At 48.3% G+C, this 15,681-nt stretch overlaps 1 protein-coding gene across 1 annotated transcript in view; it reads right to left on the bottom strand.

Moving 5' to 3' along the window:
• Positions 1-9,849: 9,849 nt before the first annotated feature.
• Positions 9,850-15,681, bottom strand: part of LOC130525954 (GDNF family receptor alpha-2-like) — a 33,479-nt gene continuing 27,647 nt past the window's right edge. Inside the window, exons 7-8 of the mRNA XM_057033271.1 lie at positions 13,255-13,397; positions 9,850-10,898 (exon numbers count right to left, since the gene is read on the bottom strand). Coding sequence (XP_056889251.1) covers positions 10,761-10,898; positions 13,255-13,397 — 281 coding nt within the window. The 3' untranslated portion in view covers positions 9,850-10,760. The remainder of the gene's footprint in view (positions 10,899-13,254; positions 13,398-15,681) is intronic.

Raw genomic sequence — 15,681 nt, 5'->3', positions numbered from 1 at the left:
AGCAGAAAGATTTCTTGGACCGGTTGTGCGGCTTTAACTTATAAGAATAGTTTCATATTTGGGGAAATGCCCTTATCGGTGTTCTTCCATTAGACGGCTGATGACTACGGTCAGGGACGAGGACGAGTCCGTGCTGCAAAAAGCTTTCCATTAGGAGATGCAAATCCAGCACAGCCATGTTATTGGGAATCCAAGTTAAATAGGCTTTCAAACAAGAGAATCAATTAAAAAAGAAAATGTGAGAAAGCCCAGACGGACCATGAGTGTGAAGGCAGCAGACGGCACAGGCCACCAAACGGGGAGAAGACAGGGAAAAACAAGAGAATATGCACACATTGATGACATTGTATGGCTCCATTCCTCCACCTGCTTCACAAGCAAAATGAACCAACCTGTGAGCGTGATCCCTGAGGCTGGAGAACCTACAGCAATACGGGAGAAGGGGCGTGAAAATGGAAACAGTTCTGCAATTCACTTCAAAATTTACCCAAAGGACAAAAGGTGTCGTCTTGGGACTGAGATGCGCAGCTCAGTTGCTGCTGTTCTTGGACAGGTCGGCGTCCTCAGAACCAATATGACGTCTGCTCAATGCTCCAAACACCAACAACACCAACAACACCAACAACAGGCTGAAGGATGCGTGAAGTCGGTAGCTGGGAGACGCACCCACCTCAGATCTGAGCGGGCAGCTCGCTGAGCAGCTGTCAGAGATGTTGCTGCCCTTCAATCAAACCCTCAGAAAACCTCAGGAACACGATCGTGACCATGACCCCCCCCCCCCCCCCCCCCCCCCCCCCCCCCCCCCACACACACACATCCTCGGACTCACATCCGATACTCGGCCATTCAACACAAGGATTCCTGTGGCCTTTTGAGACCAAATTGGTACGAAACATTTGGGCCAAACATTCTTTAAGGGAGCAATTTGAAAGTTGAGTGCTGCTGCCTCTTCTTCTCTATCAATAATTCAGTCAGTAACTGGTGGATGGCTTTTAAAGCACCTGACGGGGGTTAAAGGAGCAGGACACATTAAACCACACGTTTGCATGATTAAACTTGATCCTGTAGATTAGAGTAAATGTGAAGGAAGGATATCATAAAGTCTTTAGAGGACACTGGAGACGTCGCGGTCCTTTTTGTGGGATTGTCTGTTGTTTATTACAGTAAAATGAGAGCTGCAGAAATAGTTACAGCCCAGATGTGTGATGAGATTCTGCACAGGATCTTTAAAAATGTAGTGCAGCAGGTTTAGCTGTTAGCAGCTCTCATTAAAGGAAAATAAGGCTTCAGCCTGCAGCTATTATCTTATAAGAAAAATATTAGTGGAAAATCAGTGGCAACGTTTACTTGGCTTTGTTCAAGGCTCACTTTAGCTGTCAGCCCTTTGAAAGCCCAGTAATCATTCAATTTCATTTTTAAAAAAACCAACTTTTAAGAAGTTAGCAAGGAAAATTTTTACTTTTATATACCACCTTTCCCCCACTAAATTAAATTGTTCCCCATTAAGCACGCCCAGTGCCACATCAAATTTCCCAGCAAACTGCAGGGAATATTAACAAGAATAACTGGTAGCAAACTCCAGTTGTACGTTTCTCTGACATGGCCAATCGCTCGCTATAGCGCCACCTTTACACATAAAAGCACATAAAAGCAGTAGTTTTCTTCTCATCTAAAGTTCCACCCAAAATAAGAATCTTACTAAAACATGGACTAATGAGGAGCTTTCTTGCTACTCTACAGTCGTCTTCGACACAGATTTACAAGAGACACCTTCATAAAGTGGGTTCTCTGTTCTGCCCTGAAACGTTGTGCTTCAGACTTAAACAAAAGGAGTTCGACTTCTTGAGTCTCTGCAGAACTTTGCTGTCAGGTTTAGCTCTAATAGCAGCATGTCTGCACTTTATCCGTCTTCAAACTGCAGTAAGTAAAAACCCGGTCAACTCTCAGACCTGGTGTGGACCGGCCAAAGATGCACACACACACACACACACACACACACACACACACACACACACACACACACACACTCATCTGCCTGCTCCATTTTTCATCTCCTCAGCTTCTCTCTGTCTCCAACCTGTCTCGCGTGCAGCTGTAAGACTGGCTGCTCAGGCTGGACTTTGGCTTTGTTCAGCACGTCCGTCCGTAGCTGCTGGAGGCCCTTTGGGTTCCTTTGGGTTCAGGGTTTGTTGATGGTGGAGTGCAATTCTCCAGCCAAGGTGCTCATTCGGAATACAAACCTGGAGCTCACCTGTGAGAGGGGAGTCAGCGGTGAGAGGGTGGTTCGACACGGCCTCCTCTTTGATCCCTTCATCCCTCCCACTCGGTTCTCTTTCTTTTCCCATCCTTCTTCCTCTTGCCCTTCGTTCCTGGTTTCCCTCCCCCTCTTCTGACGCCTCGGTGCATCCACCAACACACACTCGGGGTAAAGACCTCCGGCTTCCACACAAGAATCATGTGAGGCTCCACACACACCTGTGAAATCATTATGAAATTCCCAGAGCTGTGAGTGATGTTCACCTTTATGCAGAATTTCTTTCCGCTCCATAAATCTCCCTCCACACTTTGACCGTCGTTTTTGAGCTGAACTGGATCTGATCCGTGTGTTTCACCGGACTACAAATTAGCCCTCAAGGAATTCCAGATGTCAAATATCTCATCTTTCCCCTTTTATCTCTTGAGTTGGTTAATGTCTCCGCCAGTGAAGCTGTTTTCCACCCGTTAGCGTGCGCGGCTCGATAAGCGCTCCGGTCGACGGCTTGGATTTTGGTTGTTGTTGTTTGTTTTGCGATTCATCCCAGTCAAACCGCCCCTGTGTAACATCCCACCCAGAACGCTGGAACATCATCATCATTCTAATATGGAAGCTGTGCTGAGCAAAATGAAAGGAACAGTCACAAATTCTTCCACAAATTTCCAGGCGGTTTGCAGCCCTGTTAAATGATGTCATCAGTCCAGTTCGTTTAGTGCACAGTAATTAGCGCACGTATCTGCATCGAAGGCTGACGGAGGTCAGTCGCTCAGGTGAGCATTAAGACGTACGCAGGATTGGGCCCAACAGCCAAGAGCTGAGTGGGTTTCCCAGATCTTGGAAGCTGCTGCCGTTCAGCCTGTTGGCCGACATTTCCTTTAAATCCTGACAGAGGAGGTAAAGCTGCAGCTGCATCTTCCGTCTCAACACAAACCATCTCTCAGCATTTCCTGACTGTGGATTTTTCACAACTAAAATATGTCGTTGTACCAACAAGCCTGGCCTTTTTCAGACTTCGGCACTGGACATTAAATTTATTAGCTACTGATAGAAACTTTCATTACAATAATGCGTTTTTGTCAATACTTCTCGATCAGTCAGCTGGGTTGTGATTAACCGTCCTCAGTAATGGCGAGTTCAGCTCCAGCAAGTCCAAGTCTATAAGTTTTCCCTCTGCTTTTCTCACTCAGCACACTTAAACATTTATAATTCATTAATATTATTGGCAGCAGCTTATGATCTAACGGTTAGCAGCAGGAAATAAACACGGCCGCGGCCGGAGCCGCTGCAGTTCTGCTGAGCAGCGGAATCCCGCGTCTTTACGATAATTGATGACGCATTCTTCTACAGTATTTCATGTGCTGAGTAATTTTCTAATTGGTCCGAGAGTTCCACATTGTTGAGCCTCCGTCAGAGAGGAGAAACAGGCGAGAAACCAGAGGAGGAACAGAGGTCAACGGGGAATCCAGCTTTTCCTGGTCCGGACTGCTGGCTGGGCTCCATTCGGGTCGTGCACGTGTGGCCTTCAAAGCCCCTCTCACTGAGCTCAGTTCCCGTAAATATGATTACAAGTTAGCGCGATGCGAACATGGGGTTGTGCCGTGCGTTGGTGTCCTCAGAGAGAGACGTTTCGATGTTGCGTGCTGAGCGATGGGATTGAATATATTTGCATAATGGAATTTCACACCTTACAGTCTCTTTGATGAGTGATGCTATAGTTGTCAGCGTTGGCAGGTTTGATGAAAGAATACGTAGGATTCCTGTACAGCGGAGAATGCTGGACGGAGATTAATTCCCATCACCAAATGGAGTGTTCATGGGATGAGAGGAGTTAGGGGGCTCGCTGCTCAACATCGCCTAATAAAAAGAAAGATTGAAAAAAGCTGTCAGCCAGACAGAGAAATGCGACCTGCATCGCTGCGGCGCCTCCTGGCTGCAGAAGGAGTCTTAACGGTCTGTTCGACGGACGTCAGAATAACCCCAATATTCCACATGAAACCAGCAGGATGTAAGCACACGCGTCTCCACAGCGTTAGCATCCAGCTACAGCGGCGGCGGCGTTGCTCTCGCCATAAAGGGGGGGGGCACTCTGTCTTCATCTGTGCAGAGGGGCCCCTGGAACGTCACGCTGTAGCGTAGCCGGTCGCATCCATGACACCCCCACCTGCCTGGAGCCTTTTCTCCCGCTTGTGCCTCCCGATCTCCGGGTGGACTCTCACCCTGGACCCGGCGATTCATGGGCTCCACTCGGATTACTGAGGTTTCCTTCTTTATTCTTCATTTATGACAAATTACCCACAATTTGTCTTTGCATCTTTATTGTTGCCCTTAACCGATTTGGTTCTAATCCTTTCAAACGAGAAGCTGTCGTGATGCTAATGTAGCCGAGTGCTCACTCCTCCGATCCGATGATGTATGGAAATGTTTCTGCAGCTTTCCTTCTACCCATGTCGTCATCTTTAGATTGTTCTTCCTCCTTTGACAAAGTAAAACGTCGCACTGTTGACACACCAGAGGGGTCCAGGAGCCCGACAGTGGTGCGCTGCAGTAGGAGCCCCGTGCACACACCCAGGTGTGTGTGTGTGTGTGTGTGTGTGTGTGTGTGTCGGCTGCACACGCTCCAGGTCTGCCCTCCACGGGCTGCTTGTGGCTGTAAAACAAAGGCCCAATTACAGGCGTGTGAGAGTCACACATCTCATGCTGAATCCAATAAGAGGAGTAGCCTTTCATTACAGATGTTCAGCCTGGATATGATGGCTCCATCAATAACCCCCCCACACGTGAGCGGCGCTGGGATGAGCGCCACACGGTTAAAGTCACAGCGCCACGGCAGAACCTCCTCATTGCTCCTCGGTTCCACTCGGTTCTCCCTCCGTCCGGCCTCCTCTCAGGCACGTCCGACGCCTCTCGCTCGCTCCATCCTCGTCTCTGCTGCTTTCACCTTCAAATTCCTCCGTGTCAATAGAAACGTCCAGTCTTTCTCCAGTGGAGCAGGGAATTACAAGTCAAGTGGACTGGTTTAATACAGCCGTCGGTTCCCCTCTACAGCTGCTGAAGATGTTTACTTCTAGATATCCAGCCTTTCATCCAATTACAGCCTTTCCGTCTTCTTTCCTGGCTTTTTGCCTATCGAGCAGGATAAACAGACACTGTGAAACAATGACTTTAGCTTCAATTTGATGGAAAAGTGAAGCATATTATGGCCTTGGAAAAATCAATACTGGCTTGTTGTTCCTTTTCTCTGTGTGTTAACAACACTTGGGCCACAGCCCTTATTGTCGTTTTTCCAATAGAACAGGATTCCAGATCTTTCCGACATTAGCATGCTCCTGGTAGCGTGCACGGAGAAACAAGCAAGCTAAAAGCATGCTGGGAGGATTTGGCTTATAGTTGTTTCTTTTCTGGATGTTCTTTTAAAGTAAATGGTTTTATATAAAAAAGATAATCTCTCCCTCGCCCTCCTGGGCGGTGCCTCCCTCCTCCAGACTCGGGTCCTCTACCAGAGGCCTGGGGGTCTGAGGGTTCTGACCAGGACCTCAGCTGTTCCTGGACTGTGCTCTTCTGGACAGACCTCTGGTGTGGTTCCTGGTACCTGTTGGAGCATCTACTCAGGTTGGGGGGGGGTTACTGCCCCTAGTGTCCTGAGCACCACTGGGACCACTGTTGCCTTCATGCCCCACATTCTCTCTATCTCCTCCTTCAGCCCTCGGTACTTCTCCAGCTTCTCGTGTTCCTTCTTCCTGATGTTGCTCTCACTCGGGGTTGCTACATCCATCACCACCACTGTCTCCTGGTGTTTATCCACCATCATGATGTCAGGCTGGTTGGCCACCGCCATCTTATCAGTCTGGATCTTATATATATATTTATATATATATTTATTGCACCTGGTGATTCCTCAGAATCATTAAGGTTGATCTATCACTGGTTAAAAATCTGGAATGTTCTGGTCTTCTAGTTCTATTGGGTTGCCGCCACTTTAGCGTTTTCTGTAGAAAAGTGCAACATGGGTGGTCATGTGACGTCGGCACAGCTCCCTACCTGCTGTATTGACTGCCCCAGGCGGAGACCATTTCACAGTATAGCAGCAACGGCGGCTGGAACTCCTCCACCTGTTTTCAAAGACATTACTGGGAAAAAAGGCTTTTGAAATGTGGTTCTTTCCCAGGCGCTTCGGACCTCTTCATCAAAAAATGAAGAAAATCATTTCTAGACGCTCCGAGGCGCTTCAACGCTTCGTGCGTGTCAATTTTTAAGTTCATATTTGAATAACTTTTTTAAATGTATGAGATTTAATACATAAATACCTCATACAGCTCACACAGGTAATGATTTCAGAAATGATGTTACAACCAGTTATAAATTACTATCTAACACTTCGAATGGTCTCTCTGTTGTTGTGCGTCAGGGAACCACACAACGACACACAACAACACACACCTCAGACTCACAACAGACACCATATGGACTCCGTCCATGCCGTTGGGCCTCTCCATCATCAGCTGAACTGAAATCACGACACATCCCCTAAAATTCCCTGTTCAAAGCTACAATTACAAGTCATTAATTGACTTCCTGTTAATGGAGATGCCTCATTATCGGCAATATTAGCGCGATTACACTCAACAACCTCCCTCACAGACACACAGCATCCACAACAAGATGACCAGTCTATGATTTCACTGTTTTCCTGCTGCTCTTCTGTTTCTGCCTCGCTGAGTTCCTATTTTCAGACACACACGCCGGCGGTTGTTTCTGCCCTGCGAGTGACAGAACCATCATTTCTGAGCTGATATCACATGACAGAAAGGGCACGTCGCCCACCTCTTCCCATATCATCAAAAACGTATCGGTCTTCCCAACGTGAAACTGAACTTGGCCGTCTCCCAGAGAGCTGCGTTATTTCGCTGTGGCGTGACGACATGAGCCGTGTTACGAGGCGTGACGTCACCTGTGGTGATCCCCCGACACACAGAGGCATCTCTCATAGTGCTGCTCAGACAACACCCGCGCACCATCAGCAACAACTGCAGGAGCGGAGATGAAAACCCAAAGAGCAGGTGGGGGAGCACAGAAAGGAATGCTGGGATGGCACCGGGAGCCGTCTGTGATTGGAGCGCTGCTCGCTACAGAAAACCTTTCTTCTCTCGCCGCCATGTGCAGCGTGTTGATAAGAGACATCATCCCACTGACTCATTAATCAGCTGTGAAATGTGCTGCTACCTGCTGCTTTCTTATTCTGGAATAAACCCCCTCTGCTTTTTGCCTCTTCCTGTCTGGAAAGTGGAAAAACAAGCTGGACGCACCAGGATTCCTTTAGCTAAACAAGCAAATGTAGGAATAAAAGGCTCCGTGCCCCCCCCCCCCCCCCCCCCCCCCCCCCCCCCCAGCGTCCTCACTCACACGGTAACGCAGTAACGCTGTTATATTTGATTATGATGCAGTAACTGGGTTTTTTTTCTCTCCGCTTTGATTTAAATGTAAAAATCCGATACGTTTCCAAAGTGGAAGCTGTGTCAACGCTGTTGAGCTGCAATATCTGCTGAGCTGTGGCCTCTTTCACCCACACTGCTGCCAATGTTGATCAGGACATTTGAATTTTGAATCTGCCTCATTTAGCCAAGTCTGCAGTTCTGGAATGGTTTTTAAACCAGGAAGCACAAACGGAGAGAAACTGCACAGATTCCAAACCCTCGATTCCCGTTTGAGGGACGTAACAGAGGAATGAAAAGGAGCCGTTAAACGCTCGGCCTGTCGGCATCTTTGCACAACATGTGACCCAGAGACGTCAACAGACTCGTTATCAGCCGGGCGCGAGTGCTGAAGTGGGTTTTCTCCCAGTAATAATCCTGCTGGACGGACGCCACAGGCTCCTAAATTATTCAGGCACAATATAAAACCCAGAGGTGTAAGTGGCTGCAGGTAGCGACGCTGCGCTCCTGTCAGACACGCTCACGGATGTCAAGCTGCGCGTGAGAGCGACGGGTCGGTGACCGATGGTTCTGAGGGGGGAGCCTGCGTCTGTGCTGCAGCACCAGCAGGGCCCGGAGCTCCATTACGGCCCGATTACATTAAAGAGTTCTGGGGGCTGCAGACGTCTGGCAGCGTGATGCACCTGATGCATCGCTGCCTCTGCTGCTGTTCAGGCCCTTTTTCCTTATTGGATTCTCAAACCTCAGCTTAACGTGCACCGTTGATGCTGCACGTGCACAAACTGTTTTAATTCCACAGACCCCCCCCCCCCCCAAACTTTAGTAAACACACGGATCGAGCCGAAGTGTTTGATTTAGACTCAGTGATGCCTGGCTTTAGGTCCGACTTTGATGTAGTCTCACATTCCAGAGTGGGAGAGCGCTTCAGGACAGACTAGCTTTTATTATTTCGTCTGAAGTCATGTCAGATTTTAAAAGATCCGGGGCTCAACTGATGCGCTCAAATAACACATCCATATTGATTCACCGGGATTTAACACATGAAGCGCTTCGCCTTTCCAGGGGTTCATCGGAGACGAGTGCCCAGGAAGGAAAAACATCCTGAAACGGACCTTTCGTTATGATCGGACGCAATAGCAGGAGGTCACACGATAGTGACCTCCTGTCCTCCCCCGTCCTCGATACTCGCCAATATAGCCTTTACGCTAGCTGCTGTCCTCGCGGGCTGTAGCGAGCTGCTGACGCCACCGTGTCGGCGTGTGCGCGGCCTCTCATTCCGCTCCAGATTCCGCCTGAAGGTAAAAACATTGGTGGAAACGCTGGTGGTTCTAAGAATCAGGGAATAAACCTGCAGTAAAAAAATCTCATATTTGCAGGTGAGCCACCGCGTAAGAAGCGCTATAAGCTGACAGGAAGTAGGAAAACGATGGACAAAATAAGGTAAAAGGACAAGAGGAAGCCTGTTTTTGTCCCTAAATATTTTAGATGACTTCATTTTATTAGCCGACTTCTGCCTGGCTGCAGACTTCGCCTTGGAAATCTGCCTGCTGGAGATTTTCCAGTTGGTTCAAAAGGAAAGCGAACGTATGGAGCGCTCGCGTCTCCTCCGCCGCCCGTCCAAAAGGTCAACGCTTTTTCTGAGTAAAAGACAGAATCCGGAAAGGCAGCCTGACGGCAGCGGCATCCGTGGGGGGAGTACTTCAGCCGGATCCCTTTTCTGTTTGAGCAACTTGGAACGTCTAAAGCGACGCCTGGGCCGGGACCCCTGTGCTTCCATGTTAACGAGCAGCCTGGCTAACTTTATTAGCTTTGGGCAGCGGAGTGAGCGGACGTGTCAGCAGCATCAATCTTAGCGTCCATTTAAAGGAGCTTTGGACTCTCCCGCCTCCGCGTTCCTGCTTTTGACGAGAGCCACGATTCAAATGCAGTTGCTTAACTTTCCTTTCCTTTAATGCTACGGTCGCCTTTTATTTTATGAAAAACAACGATATCCTCTGCAGACCCAAACTTTGCCCTAATTACACAATGCATCACCGCCCCCGGCTGATGAGGGGCAGGACGAACTCCCACCATGGTGAGACACACACACACACACACACACACACACACGCACACACACACACACACACACACACGCCGTAAGAACCGTGAGACAGTTACACACAGTTATGGCTTCCCGAGCAGTTTGAGTTGTTTAATCGTCCCTCTTTACATTCATGTGATCGAACCTCGACAGACAAATAGAAACACAGTTAATGAAGGCCCCCGTTAGTACCACTAATCAATACAGAGTCTCGTTAAGGGTACACAAATGTCCATTCATGGCATTCAGTTGAATGGATGGAAAGGATTGCTTTATATGCGTGTATATATCTACATATACAGAGACAGAAATATACACAGATGCCGGTGGACTCGTGGCGTTCACCAACGCATAAACAACAACAGCGCCACCTTCTGGAAGAGTGCAGCAGTGAATCAGAGCTGTGGGGTAGCTGGATTATGGCCACTGATACTATAGCAACACTTAGAACACTGATAGGCTTTACAGGTCAGAGGTTACAGTGAGGGACGCAACATCACCGTCCCTGAAGTTGATCTGAAAGAAGATGAAGTCGAGAACCAATCGGAGACCAAAGAAATGTGACTGACAGCAGAAAACTGCCCCCTCGCCCCATTTACCTCGCACTCTTTCTATTTCCTGTCTTCCTTTGATTGTGTTGTTCATCCCTCTCTGCCTGTGAGAGCTCACGAGTCCCTGACACCACGGGCTTGGTTCCTCCAGGTCGCTGCACCGCCCTCCCAGACACCAGCTTTCCTTCTTCCCAGACCTCCTTCAGGTGCTGGTCACAGTCCGTCCCAACGATACACCGAATAAACAACAAATTCACAAATATGAATTTTGGATTTTTTTGTCCTCCACCTCTTTGTTTTCTTTTTCCTTTTGTTTTTCTTCATTCACAGATGTCTTTCATATCCCAGAGATTCAGTCGTCTTCATATCAGTCTGGTAAATAACACCTTCTGCTTTGGGGTCAGCGTGTGGGCGGGTGACCTCCTTTCTCCCTCCTGGCACGTCTATGAGGCCTGCTGAGCCGTGAGCAGCGCCGACGCCAGGCCGGCGACCAGAGCCCAGAGGTTGGCGCCCAGACACACAGCGTGATCTTCTGACAGACCCCCGGTCTTGCCCAGGCCACTTCCTCTCGGTTCAGGAAACTGCGCAGATAAAAGAAAACAGGCAGAGAAAGGTGAGACGTGAGAAGGCGCCGCCGTGCTACGCTCTTGTTTTTGCCATTTGATGATGGAGAAGAGGAGACAGGAGGGAGGTGATGAAGGACGGGGTCAGAGGAGAGAGTCAGGAAGCCAGAGCAGAGCGAGACGTATCACCCCCAAAGCACTCGCATGAGCGTCTGGAGCCCCAAATGGTGGATTTATTTAAACCAGCGCTGCTTAGCATGTGCTAGCACGTGCTAGCATCTGTTTCCTAAACAAGTTTTAGCCATTCTAGCAACTCCTTTAACAGGTTTTAAACTTTTATTACAGACGTTATTTAAAATATACAGATAAAACTGAGCCAAACAGCAACTGTCAGGACTTTCTCCCTCTATTTTCTAAGACATACCGGTACATTCATATGTTATAGGTACAGGATGTTGTTATATATATGGCAGAAAGCTCTTGCCCCCAGTGTCACATGATAAGAGAGCCGTTAGAAGACATCAGTCCCACGGTCCGTGGTACATTATGAGCTCTTCTAGAACACCGCTCTCATTTTGAACACCTTTGCAATTTCCTGGGATTCTTGTTGCTCAACCATTTGCCTCCAAGTTAAAGTAGCATCGCTCAAATTGCAAAGGGACTCGTTTCAGTCCAGGCAGCAACAGTGAGGCTCATCATGAAACCCCCCCCCCCCCCCATCGTGTGTGTGTGTTGCAGTCCTCATGTGTGTGTGTTGCAGTCCTCGTGTGTGTACATCAGAAATCACAGAGTTGTTGTCAGAAAAGGCCAAAAATGTAAAACTTTAAACCCCCCAAACCTGTGTCGCTGCTGACGAGGAGCCAAACATATTCAGGAGAAGCCAATTAATTAGCAAAGGCAGTGGTGTGTGTCAGCAGCCTGTTGACACCAGTCCAGATCTCTGGGTGCAGCACGCGCACACACACACACAGATACACACACACAGATACACACACAGATACACACACACAGATACACAACACACACACAGACACACACACACACACTATCGATAGACTACAGACAAACCTAAATTTGGATCTGATCAGTTTCTCGTCTCCCCAACTAATAAATGATTGATTGTCCGTCAGCATCGGTCTGTACTGTCTGTACTGTCTGTACTGTCTGTACTGTCTGTACTGTTTATACTGTCTATAGTGTCTATACTGTCTGAGCTGTCTGTACTGTCTGAACTGTCTGAGCTGTCTGTACTGTTTATACTGTCTGAGCTGTCTGTACTGTCTGAACTGTCTGTACTGTTTATACTGTCTGAGCTGTCTGTACTGTCTGAACTGTCTGAGCTGTCTGTACTGTCTGTACTGTTTATACTGTCTGTACTGTCTGTTCTGTCTGTACTGTCTGTACTGTTTATACTGTCTGTACTGTCTGTACTGTCTGTACTGTCTGTACTGTCGATACTAATCTATAACATCACCCTCTTAGTTCACCTGCCCCGGAACTTTGACAAGTTTTATTTCCAGCTACAGACGCAGAACCCCCCAAAATGTCCCCAGCAGCTTCCTCTCTAATTAGAAACTTCATGCTTGACTAATCACACATCTTATTGTTTCCTAATTACCATTTTTACAATAAATTAAACACCACGGCCGCAGAGCAGCTCATCAGTACTGACGTGTTCTGAGAGCCCCCCCCGTCCTCTCGCCCCCCCCCCCCGTCCTCTCGCCCCCCCCGTCCTCTCGCCCTCCCGTCCCAAACACGAGACCCTTTATTACCACCGATTCTTTTCTCCATTTTTATGGTTTCTCTTCACAGATTTCTGCAGGACGACCGTCTCGACGTGGCGGCGGCATCGCGGCGAGCTGTGACGGACGTGTCAGTTCTGCAGCAGCAGTAATTAAAAGTATCAAACGTAATGATGATATCAGCAGTTCTACTGAGTCCAACACAGCCCAGCTCGTCAGAAGGTCTCCCGATGAATCAGAAAAAAAACGGCAACGTTTCGATGCTGCAGCGCCGCTAACGGGCGGTTCTGTTGGTTCAGACGGTGAACCAGACGAGTTAACGGCAGACATCAGAGGAGATGCACTCAGCAGGGAACACGGAACATTCCATCCTAATCCAGATTAAAAGCCCAATCTCCCACTTCTTTGTGTTGGAGACAAACGCTGCATCTGGTGCAAATGTCGCCATCTTGGGCGTAGCGTAAGCTGCCTTAGCGTAGCGAGCCCCTCTGATGGGCCACGAACATAGAACCTGCTGTCACGTGAATGCAGGGCGTGGAGCTCTGGTAATGGTGAGATTATAAACACGTTTACAGGAAGCAGCTGGAAATACTAAAGCAAGGAACCGAGTCCGTGCACAGCCGTGCAGTTACCGTTGGCGTGGTGACCAAGGCAGGTTCCGAGGTGGCCGTTGTCCAGTCCGACCCCGGTTTCCCCATCACAGAGGGGGCTGCAAGAGACCCGTTCTTGTTCTGCGTGTTGTCTGCACCATAACCGAAGGCCTGGACGGCGTTTCCTGCAGGGACGGAGACACAAAGCCGTTTGTTTCTCAGCGTTTCTTCATGGAGGAGCCCGCTAACGAGGCAGACAGCTAAGTCAACTTCCTGGTACTCTGCCCAATCTTTGGCGCCCAGGGAACCGAGGCGCAGCGGGACCGGGCAAGATCGGAGACAGAAAAGACTATTTATTCCCTTGAACGCTGAGCAGTCGCACCGCTAATGAATCAAAGCCCAACTGGGCTGTTTGTAGAAGCCTCTCCTGCTTTATTCCTAAATGCCGACGTGTTCCTGCTACAGCACTCGAATATAGAATCATTGTGACATACGTTGGACCCATTTATCACATCCTCAGCTTCACATCCTTATGAGCTCATTTCAAAAAGAAAGAACTTTTATGCGTTTATCCTCCGGTGATGATGTTGTGGCTCTTGAGCTGACGAAGCCCAATTTATTTGCCAAAGACTGAAAAGCAGCAAATCAGTTAACTGGGACGGAGAAGAGCAGCCAGTGCACGCACGAGCGCTCGTGCGTGCACTGGCTGCAGAGTTACTGTTGTGTCGAGGCGCATGTGTGAGCCTCTGCAAAAATGTGATAAATCCTGGTGCAGTCAGCGTCTCCACTAGATGTGGTGAAATAGGGGCTGAGCACCTTTTCACTGCTCATCCATTTAAAACAAGAGGCGTGTTTCTCTTTGTTCGGCTCCAGCGAAGGCGAGGCATGTAATTGCTTGGCAACCACCTTCGTTATAAGGTCAGCGCACAGAGATGACTTTGCATAGATTTATGTGGCTGATCAAATTCAAAAACACTCTCAAACAAAGGAAACATGTCATTTTATCCACAAGTGCCCAAAGGACAAACCCACCCGTGGTTGGACGCATATACATAATAGAACGGACGCACACAGTGCTGCACTCCTGATCCACAGCCTTTTTATTTTATACATTCCCTGTCCACCTACGCAGTCTTGTACACCACCAGAAAGCCCGTTGATACAGCCCTGGGAGAGACAGACGCTAGCATGTACAAAAGCTGCTGTCACGTTCCTGCTGTGATCACAGGGATGGAGGCAGGAGAAGGAAAAGCCCCACCGGTATCAGGAAGAGCCGATCCTCACAGGGAAAAGCTGCGGAGACGTGTGAAGCAAAGCACGGGCTTGTCAAATTTGGATAAAGATAACACCTTGAAGGAACAGCGCCATAAATCAAAGAGTTGGCTTGTTGAAGGAGGGAACGCCGCTCGGGATGTTTTATTGCTCCCAGTTGCTCCAGCAAGTGATGAAGCCTGGTGCCAATAGTGATTCACGTGTTAATGACTGGATAAATGTTCCCTATAGCCCAGTCAGCGCATACATTGTCCTACCTGCTGGGACAGATGGATTATAAGATAAGACAGAAGTGAGACACTGACAGGTAGAGGAGGGGATCCAATGTTCTTCTTATGTTGGGACTAATTCCAATATTCGTTCAGCCTGAGTGTTTCCTGTCTGCTAGGCTGAATACAGACCTGCGGATGATTATTTAGCTCGCCTTCATATTTGGTTTCTCAGCCAATGTAAAGAGGGACCTTCTTTACTGTGAGATGTTGCAATTGTTAGCCAGGAATGCTTGTGCATACATCATTCTGTGCCCCATACATGTGTTCGTTCCTATAGTCCACAGATGTTTATTGGCTTATTCCCTGAACTGCAGAAAGGAAATGCAGCATTTTGTATTTTCCAAGACGCCTCCTCAGCCACCGTCTTCATCCCTCATCCTGCACACTCAGCTAAAACGGTGCCGCAGCTACAGTATCTATTGAAATGGTCTGAAAGCATTCTGCGCACAATAGAACATGTTACAGGCGATGGTGTCACGTCGTGCTGACGACACAGCGCGCTGCACAACAGTGCTGCTGCATTTAAATGCTGTTGTTTATGGCAACCACCCGCTAACGCCGGAGCCAGAAATACACACACCTAGCACTTATCCTAATTGCTCAGTTTGGGCTAAATGTCTCCATGTTCGTCCCATTTTTTGACCAAAACGGACCAAACGTTTGTTGAAAATAGCACACAAATGTGTATGTTTAAAAGAATGTCCTGTTCACTAGCTTGATAATCAGAACCAGCTGCCCAGATGCTTCTGCTAGACTGAGTCTTTGCATAAATGTTCAGTAGCTTTGAAGCTTTGAATCCAGCTCAATATTCTACCTTTTACCACAGGCATCAAACGACAGATGGTAATTAATCCTAAAAATGAAATTCGCAATATGGTGAACCCAAACAAATCCCATTATTTTCACCATCGAGCAGCCCATTAAA

This window comes from Takifugu flavidus, chromosome 5 (assembly GCF_003711565.1).
Source record: "Takifugu flavidus isolate HTHZ2018 chromosome 5, ASM371156v2, whole genome shotgun sequence".
NCBI classification, from domain to species: Eukaryota; Metazoa; Chordata; class Actinopteri; order Tetraodontiformes; family Tetraodontidae; genus Takifugu; species Takifugu flavidus.
The sequence above is the reverse complement of the archived record's forward strand: the minus strand, read 5'-3'. Positions and strand labels throughout refer to the sequence as shown.